At 56.7% G+C, this 8,411-nt stretch overlaps 1 protein-coding gene across 1 annotated transcript; it reads left to right on the top strand.

Moving 5' to 3' along the window:
* Positions 1–1,554: 1,554 nt before the first annotated feature.
* On the top strand, positions 1,555–8,395 carry LOC118699617 (uncharacterized). Its single transcript, XM_036403715.2, has 11 exons — positions 1,555–1,663; positions 3,142–3,384; positions 4,110–4,400; positions 4,792–4,889; positions 6,219–6,414; positions 6,547–6,658; positions 6,779–7,013; positions 7,146–7,182; positions 7,457–7,565; positions 7,638–7,684; positions 8,176–8,395. Exons 1-10 carry the CDS (start codon positions 1,555–1,557, stop codon positions 7,678–7,680), a joined length of 1,473 nt encoding a protein of 490 aa, XP_036259608.1. The 3' UTR covers positions 7,681–7,684; positions 8,176–8,395.
* Positions 8,396–8,411: the final 16 nt, after the last annotated feature.

Genomic DNA, 8,411 nt, shown 5'->3' with positions numbered 1-8,411 from the left:
TCCTGAAGACAGAGCTGTCATGGTTTTTGCTTCAGTGTTATCTCTCTCCCCTGTCAAACCTGCCAATACCCAGTGCAGCCTGGAGGCTGAGGGGCAGCCTGAAGCTCTCCTTGTGGAGGAGTACACTGTCAAAACATAAAGCAATTGACCTCTCTCTTCTCCAGCTTCTTTTCAGCCTGGAATGACTTGCATGTTCTGGTAAAGGCATGTTTTGACAGTTCTTCATACGAGCTGTCTGCCCATCAGCTCAGTACCTCTAGCTGGCCCCTGGGACCAAAATCTCTCCTTCCTGTGAACTGTTGCTGGTGTGACATGTGTGCCTGATGGAGCAACTCTTTGTGGGTATTGGGCAGAGAGGAGAAGAGAAATTCAATTCTGTGTGGGTGCTGCTGGTTGAAAAAGGGGAATGAGCAGGTTCAGGATAGGGGAGAACAGTTGCAACCTCCTTGGCTACCCTGCTTCCCACTCCATCCCCCCATCCCTAGTCATGCCCTGGGCTGTCAGCCTCATGACTCCACTTGCTCTGTCCAGACAGTCAGTAAAGTGTTGTGGTGTGGACAGGGCTACCTGCTGTCCCCAGGGACTGCCTGCTGCCCCCAGCTCCTGCCTAGTCACCTCATTGCCCTTGTGAGGTGCTGTTCCCTGAGCTAACTGCACCTTGTTGAGGGGAGCCATGAGCAGGGCACTCTTTACCCCAGGCAGGAGTGTGTCCTGTGCATGTGCCACAAGCAAAGCTGAGGGACAAGTATGGTCTCTGTGACTCTGCAGCCCCCCCCATGTCTGATCACCCAGGCTTCTAAAATCCAAGGCATCCAAAGTGGATGGGAGGTTCTGGGGGAAGAGAAAAGCGGTGGCTGTTGATGAGCAAGAGGCATGGTTTAGTACTGTGAGTGTTTTCTCAAGCATACAGCTGGCATTGTAGGGCAGCATGCCCTGCACACTTGGGGACAGAGGAGAGTGCTGCCAGGCAGAGAGGGAGCAGGAGGAGGAGGCAGCTGAGGATAGAGAAGCGGGAAAGGATGAGAGAGGGTGTGGGTTGAGTGTTTCTTTCAGAAGAGCTATAGAGTGTTTCAGGCATTGAAGTACTCCTTGCAGTTCATGTCCTCATTCCTATCTGTGCTTCTGACCAGGTCTTTATGTAGTTTCTCAAAGGTCCTCCATCTCCTGTGATCATTGAAGGGAAGTGACTCATCACCACTCTAAAACCCACGCAGTGTCAGGAAGCACTTGGATATTACCTCAGTAACAGGAGTAACACTTGAATGCCCTGGTAACTAGGAGGGTTTTGGGAGTGAACTCTGGGATCTTGTGACAAGGTTCCTTCTGTTGAGTCCCAGAGCCTCCATGCTCCTGGGGCAAAAAGATATCAAAAGGCAGAAGTGTGGACAGGGATGGGAGGATCTCTGCCCAAAGAGGAAGCCTCCTGAATCTCATGAGGAGATGTGTCTGTTTCCTTCCTGTGGTTGCAAGCCCTGCAGTCAGATACAGATGGCTGGGCTCAGAGGCAGCAAGTGGGGCTGAGATTACAGTCCTGCCTGAGGACTTCACACTAGGATGGCCCTGCAGTCACTGCCTCTGAGGTTTCTTCTGGCCCTTGCATTTCTACTGTCAGCACATGGCCAGGAAGAATTTTTCAACATCCAGATAGTGCCCCAGAGAACAGGTAAGAAGTGGTTTTGCTCTTGGAAGCTTCTGCTGCCTTTCCTCCTCTATGTTGGATATTCATCTTCACTGCCTGCAGCCCTGGGCTGGAGCCAGAGGGACCCCTGAGGGCTGTGTCAGCTGGAGCAGCCTCTGTCTGCCTCAGGGACAGGAGCTACAATGCAGTGTACACTGGCGTTCTGTGGGACAGACAGGACTGGGTTGGATGTACAGTGAAGGGTCATGGCCTCCAGAAAAGCAGTTTGCCAGTCATTCCCTGGAGAGAGTGAGCATGAATTGGGCATCAATTCCTGCACTGTGAATCAGGGGAAGGGTCTTCAGGGAGCTGTCACTTTCTGTACACATCCTATCCCCAGGTGTGCCTGAGGGACACTGTGCCTGCTGAGGGCAGTGTAAGAGGGAGCTTGCTGCTGCGTGGCCACACAGATGGATCAGGGCAGGATCAGTGGCTGGGTGCCTGAGCATGGGGGGGGTTGTGGCTGTGTGCCAGGGGAACAAAGCTGCTGGTTGTGGTGCTCAGGTGGGCATCTCTGGTCTTCTGCCATCAGCGCTGTTTGAGAGCAAAGCCTCTGCACAAGGGGCTTGGCACAGCATTTACCTTTGTGCCAAAGTCACTCTTCACCTTGTGAGATCCCACAGGTGCCCCTTTGGGAGAAGGCAGATTGTATTTTAAACCCCTTCAGGCCTCACAAACCTTCTTGCAGAGGCTTGAACAGGCAAGGGCTCCTTCCAGAAGCCAGCATCCTTCTCTGTAGGAATCATTGCCACAAAGCCTCCCCGTGCAGCATTGGACAAACTGCTGGCACCAGCTGCTCAGCTACTGCCCACTGAGCCTGGGGCATGGGGAATTTGGTGAGGAGGTGATGAGAAGAAGGAAGGGTTGTGTCAGGAGAAAGGGGCAGGGGCATGGTTAAAGCAGGAGATGTGAATGCAGAAGGCACTGCTCAGCCCTGTCCCCCTGCCCAGCAGTGTGGGGCAGGAGGAGAGCAGCCAAGGCACAGAGGGAGAACAGGGAGCCCCCGAGGCTTACAGGGGCGTGGCTGCTGCCTGTGGGAGGGATGAGCCCTGGCTGAAGGGCCCTGCATGCCAGCAGGAGTGCTGCTGCCATGGCCCAGCAAGTGCCCCCTGGGCTGGGCTGGGTGACAGGCCTGGATGAGAGGCTGGAGGGAGTCCCCTGGTGCAGGGGGGATTGTGCTGGGAATGTCCCTGCTCTGGGCTTTGGAGGAGGGAATATGGTGCCCATGGACACAAGTGGGAACGGGCCAGCTTCATGGATGAGTGAACCTTCACAATTTCCATGCATCAGGAAAGCCCCTTCCCAACAAGGCTTGCCCTCAGGTCACACCCCAGCAGATGGATGTGTCACCTTCCCTCGCCCTTCATTGCCTGGACGGGTTGCTGGGGATTTCTCTCCCACCACTCCCCCATACCCATTTCATCACCTCCAGCCCATCTAACACCCACTTTCACCTCTGACAGAAGAGTGCAAAAGGCCCCAGTGGGACTACAGACTCCAGCTGGCACCAGACCAGGTGAATTATAAGAAGAATGAAGAAGTGATGCTGAGCTGCCCTGAAGGTTTCCAGCCACCCTTCACCCGTCTCAAATGTTCAAGTGAAGTCCAGTCCTTCTCTGGTGGGAAACCTGTATACAGAGAGCTCTGGACTGGAAGAAACTCCCGAGGTGCCTGGGTCCGCATTCGCTCCAGTGTGGAGTGCATTGGTAAGGAGGGATCAGGAGCCCTCTTGGCTGCCTTGCTCTGCCCTTCCTGAGCAGGGAAAGCAGGGCATGGGGTGCAGGAGGTTTTGGACTCTGTGCTGCCCAGGGAAATGGCAGGTGTCAAGTCCAGCCTGGGGGGTGTCAAATGGCAGGTGTCAAGTCACCACTGGGGGTGTTGGTGATAAGGGTCTCCCTGAGGGCTTCTGGCAAGAGGATGTGCACAAAGCAAAAAAGCATGGGAGAGGGATTTGTGGTGGAGTTTGTGGCCAGCACGTGGCACCACTGTCGGAGCAGGATCAGAGAGCTTTACTGCTAGTGTGGCTGTGAGTACCACAGCTTGTTCCATGTGGGCTGGGGCCCTCCAGGTTCTGCAGCATGGTGGGTGCAGGCTTAGCACTCTTTTCTCACAGCTTAGGGCATTCATGTTCCCTCCAAGGAAGAACAGAGCTGTTCCTGATGGACTGTAGAGATTCTGGGACACAGAGAAACCTCAGTTTTGAATGAATGGGGGAAATTGCTTGAGTGGTAGCAGTCCAGTCATTCGCCCACATTCATTCCTGTTCAACTCCTCCTGCTCCCCTTTCAGAGGGCTGCAGTGACCACCTTCAGTCTCTCCTTTTCTATCCCACCATGCAGGGTGATGAGCAAAGTTGTCTGACTTGCAGCATCCTTGCATGGCTAGGGTGGGAAGGGAATCAAGTGACCTTCTGGCAAACTTTCCTTCACAGAAGTGCTCCAGGTTGACCATGAGACCTTTGAGATTTCCAGCACCAGCATCAAACTGAAATGGACCTGCAAGTTCCCTGATGCCTGCCAGGGCATGAGGGCCATGTGCCAGCTGGGAGCACCTTCCTCCCCTCCCTGTGAGGCTGAGGAGGTGAATGCAGAGCAGACATTACATGGCCAGGAGGGAACATTCACCTGCTCCCCTTTGCAGCCCTTCACTGAATACAATGTCACCATTGACTTGCCTCCCAACACAACCCTGTTCTCATGGTTGTTCACGACACAGGAAACAGGTAAGTGCACACAAATACCAGACACAAGAACAAAGACAGTCCAGAGCTGTGTCACAGGGAGGACAGATGTTGCCCTCACCCCTCAGCTCAGCCTGATCATTTGCTCCGTGCAGGGATGTGCCTGGCATCAGAGCTGCTTGGGTCCTGTGGAGAGCCCTGTGGGGAAGGGGCTGGGAGAGCCCTGAGCAGGGCACAGCCTGTTCTCATTGTCCCACTCCACCCCACACTGCCGTGCTTCCCACTGCTGCAGCACACGCAGCCTTTGCAGGGGACAAACCCCTCGTAGGGAGTCCCTTTGCAGCCCGTCCCTTGGCCAGGAGCTGCTGCAGCCTCCCGTGGCCTCAGCCCCTGCCCATGGCCCTGTGTGTGACCCCATGGTCTGTGCTTGCAGTGCCGGACAAACCAGAGCAGCTGTGGCTGGATCCCGACAGGGGCTCTCTCAGGTGGAGCGCGCTGCCCTCCTGCAACGGGGAGATCATTGGATACCAGGTACCCAGGGAGCAGGGCAGACCCTCACCTCCCAGCCTGGAGCTCTGTGCAGGCACACTGGCAAGTGTCGGCAAGGGACAGCTGGCATGATCCAGAGTTCCCAGCCAGTAAATATCTGGCTTTGATGAAGACAAGCATTTTCTGTGTCATTCTCAACATTCTTCATGCTGTGGAGATGCCCAGAGAGGTGTGAGTGCTCCATGTCCTCTGGGCTTACTTCCTGGGTCTGCTCTGCTCTGGGTTTGGCAAGCTTTTGGAGGTTGGTGTACAACACATGGTGACATGTCTTCTGGGGTGGCATCCTAGGGTTTCCTGTTCCTCTTGCGTACTTGTTTCTCGTTCCTGCCACAGAAATACTTGTGGTTTGAGTAATCCTCTGAAAGTCCCTCCTGAAAGCCCCTTCTCCAGAGACCTGCACTGTTCTGTTGAGTTTTCCTCAATGCATGGCTAAAAGCATCTCCTCTGTCTCTGGATTTGGGACACATTCCACAGCAAAACCCTGCTCTCCAATAGGGCGAGGGTGTGTGTGTGGTGGTGACATTGCTCTCAGAATGCTCTAGGTCCTCTCTGAGGACAGAGGTCTCCATAGCATGACAGGGACCTTGCAAGCTTTTTCTTAGTTCTGTCCTGGAGAAACTGTCAGACAAGCTCTTGACAGCCTGTGAGCCTGTTTAGCTGGCTTCTTGCTCCCAGACACTAGTGTTCATGAAAGAATCCTTTTATTCCATTTTAATTTGTCTACACTTTTGCATAAACCCAGAATATATTTCTATAAAGACAGCAAGTGAGAATGGACAGGGATCTCATGACAAATTCAAATGATGCATGGGCAAATGGGGACCCTTCATCTCTATTACTCATGAAAATTTTAGTCGTTCTCCTTTTCTCTTAGAGAAAGCCTTCAGAGTCCAGCTTTACACAACAGAAAAGAGAAGCTCAGATAACTCTGGTGGAGAATGTCGCCACAGTGCTTCTGGTGTTGCAATACACCTGGGGTGACCTATCCTTGGGCTAAGTACATATATCTACCGCCTTTCAAACGAGCAGCCTCCCTCTTCCCTTCTCAGAGGCCCAGCCCTTTGCTCAGAGAGTTTGCTGCTCACACATCCTCAGGGTTGGCCCTAAATTCCTCCTCTCCTCTCCTCTCCTCTGTTTTGAGCTCCCTCCTTGGCGCTGAGGTTCCTGCCTGTTCCTGTCCAGAGCCTTGCCCAGGCACAGGGAAGGGCAGGCACAGGGAAGGGCAGGCTGGCAGGGACGTTGCCAGCTGCGGGCACCTTCCCAGCGGGCAGCCGGGAGCTGCTGCGTCCCAGCTGCGTCTCCTGTCCGCAGCTGAGCATCACAGCCAGGAACGCAGGGGACAGCAGCGTGCTGGAGACCGAGCGGCTGCGCCTCGATGGCTCGGTCACCGAGCACCGGCTGCCGGGCCACAGCCCTGGCAGCAGCTACGCCGTGATGATCCAGGGGCTGACGGCTGCTGGAGCCGGGGCTGCGCTGACGAGGGAGTTTCACAGCAACAGCAGCTCCGGTGAGCTCTGCTGTGGGGCCGGGCCGGGAGCCCGGGCACAGCCGAGCCCTGCTCGCCGGCCTGCGCCGCCCGAGGCCGTCGCTGCTGCTCGCCCGGCCCTGCCGATGCTCATTCCCCGCTGTTGCCCTGCAGACAGCCCGCAGCCCCAGACCATCAGCTGCCGCGGCGCCCGCGACATCGCCCCCTCGCAAGGCACGGCCGTGCTCCCCCTGCGCCCCATCGCCCGCGGCTCTGAGGCCGCCAGGTGAGCGCAGCCCCGCGGGCTCCGCAGCCCCGCCGGGGCTCTCCCCACGCCGGCGCTGGCCTGCAGCCGCCTCCCTTCCCGTGGCCCCCGTGCCCTTTGCCACTGCCTTTGGGCCCGCAGGGAGCACCAGCTGATCGTGGCCGCCACGCACAACGCCTCGCTGATCGAGAGCATCTGCTCGGGGCAGGCACGGCTCTCCAATGCCAGCGCGTACCTGGCCGCTCTGCTCAACCTCAGCGCCGCCACGGACTTCGTGCTGGGCGACGGCAGCCGCGGGCAGGGCCTGCACAACGCTGCCCTCAGCCCGGGCCGGGACTACACGGCCCTGCTGCGCCTCGTCCGCCTCGGGCCGCAGGTACCATCGGGGGGCTCCTGCTCCCTGCGGCTGCTGCCGCCCGCTGCTGGGGCCCTGCCTGGGCACCTTGGCCTCCAGCTAGGCCAGTGCTGCCAGACTGGGCTGAGCTCTCCCTCCTGTCTCCTCCAACAGGCAGAGAAGTTCACCTGTGTCTGCTACAGCTTCTCTCTTGGTAAGTGTCTCCTTGCTCCTGGTGCCCAGGCCTCTCTCCTGCCTGCTCCCTTTTGCCAGCCTGGCAGCTTCCCTGGAAACGAGCTGGCCCAACACAAGAGCTGTTGGGTCTCACGTGGAAGAGAGGAAGATCCCCACACACGGGGTGATCCTCTCTCCCAGAAGAAACCTCAGCCAGGACACAGGCGTACACACTTGCACATACCCTTTGCCATTCGTGGGGCCATTGCCAGCAGGAGGCCGGGCTGTGGCACTCACCCCTGCCTCTGTGTTTGTTGCAGGGCAGACTGGGGGCCAGTGGCATTGGATTGTGACTGGACTGGTTGTGCTGCTGGCAGTCATACTTTTGGCTGCAGTTATCCTGTGGCTTGTGCACTCTAGGTGAGTGGGGAGGGGACAGGGTCAGCAGGTACATAAACAATGCCAGTTTCATACTCCCCTTTGCCTTTCTAGGAAAAGGAAGTACATCCCCAACGAAACTCAGGAGGATAATTAAAAAGGTAGGAAAATGCAATTCTGCAGACAACCATCACAGAGGGGACTATCAGGCTGTGGGACAGATGGGATGAGAGCAGCAATCTCCCAGGAGAACCTGAGTTTCAGCAGAAGCAGCAGTTTGTACACTGCACTGATACATCTCCTGATTTGCCTTAGCTGGGGATGATCAGGATGCCTCTGCCCACTGAGCCCCACATGGAGGCAGAGCCTGGTCCCAGGCAATGCTCCCTGCCTGCAGCAGGGACAGGGTGAGCAAAGACAGCATCCCGAAGGTTCAGGGCTTTGAGTGACCCATGTCTGTGCCATCCCTGCCGGGGATCTGCAGGGAGGGGTCTCAGGAGAGCCAGGCTGAGGGGCTGCTGCTCTCACCTCAGCACTGACAGCAGCTTCAGGTCCCTTTCGTTGGGCATAGCTGGGATGGAAGGGTTGGGCCGTGGCAGGCACTGCTGTGTGCTCCAGCCTGTCTCTGACACTGGGTGCTCTTTTTCTCCAGAGGTAAAGGTGGCTAGGCTGGAGATCAGGCACTTCAGCCCCAGCCAGGACCATGGAGACATCCAAAGCAGTGGGGACGTGGAGAAAATGGGAAGGATAACCCCAGCCCAGCGCTCATGGCTGCCATGTCCCCTGGCTCTCCTGTGACTGTGACCAGCACGGGGCTCCCAGGAAATTCATCCAATTCAACAGGGCAAGAGGAAAACAGAAGGCCCACAAGAGCTGAGCTTTTTCATT

This window comes from Molothrus ater, chromosome Z (genome assembly GCF_012460135.2).
Source record: "Molothrus ater isolate BHLD 08-10-18 breed brown headed cowbird chromosome Z, BPBGC_Mater_1.1, whole genome shotgun sequence".
In the NCBI taxonomy this organism is placed as follows: domain Eukaryota; kingdom Metazoa; phylum Chordata; class Aves; order Passeriformes; family Icteridae; genus Molothrus; species Molothrus ater.
The sequence above is the reverse complement of the archived record's forward strand: the minus strand, read 5'-3'. Positions and strand labels throughout refer to the sequence as shown.

Bases quoted from the DNA above. Each gene is read 5' to 3' on its own strand.
- LOC118699617 (XM_036403715.2), top strand. From the start codon at position 1,555: ATGGCCCTGCAGTCACTGCCTCTGAGGTTTCTTCTGGCCCTTGCATTT. The intron at 1,664-3,141 runs GTAAGAAGTGGT...CACCTCTGACAG, and splicing joins GATAGTGCCCCAGAGAACAG to AAGAGTGCAAAAGGCCCCAG. The intron at 7,183-7,456 runs TTGGTAAGTGTC...CTGCCTCTGTGT, and splicing joins TGTCTGCTACAGCTTCTCTC to TTGTTGCAGGGCAGACTGGG.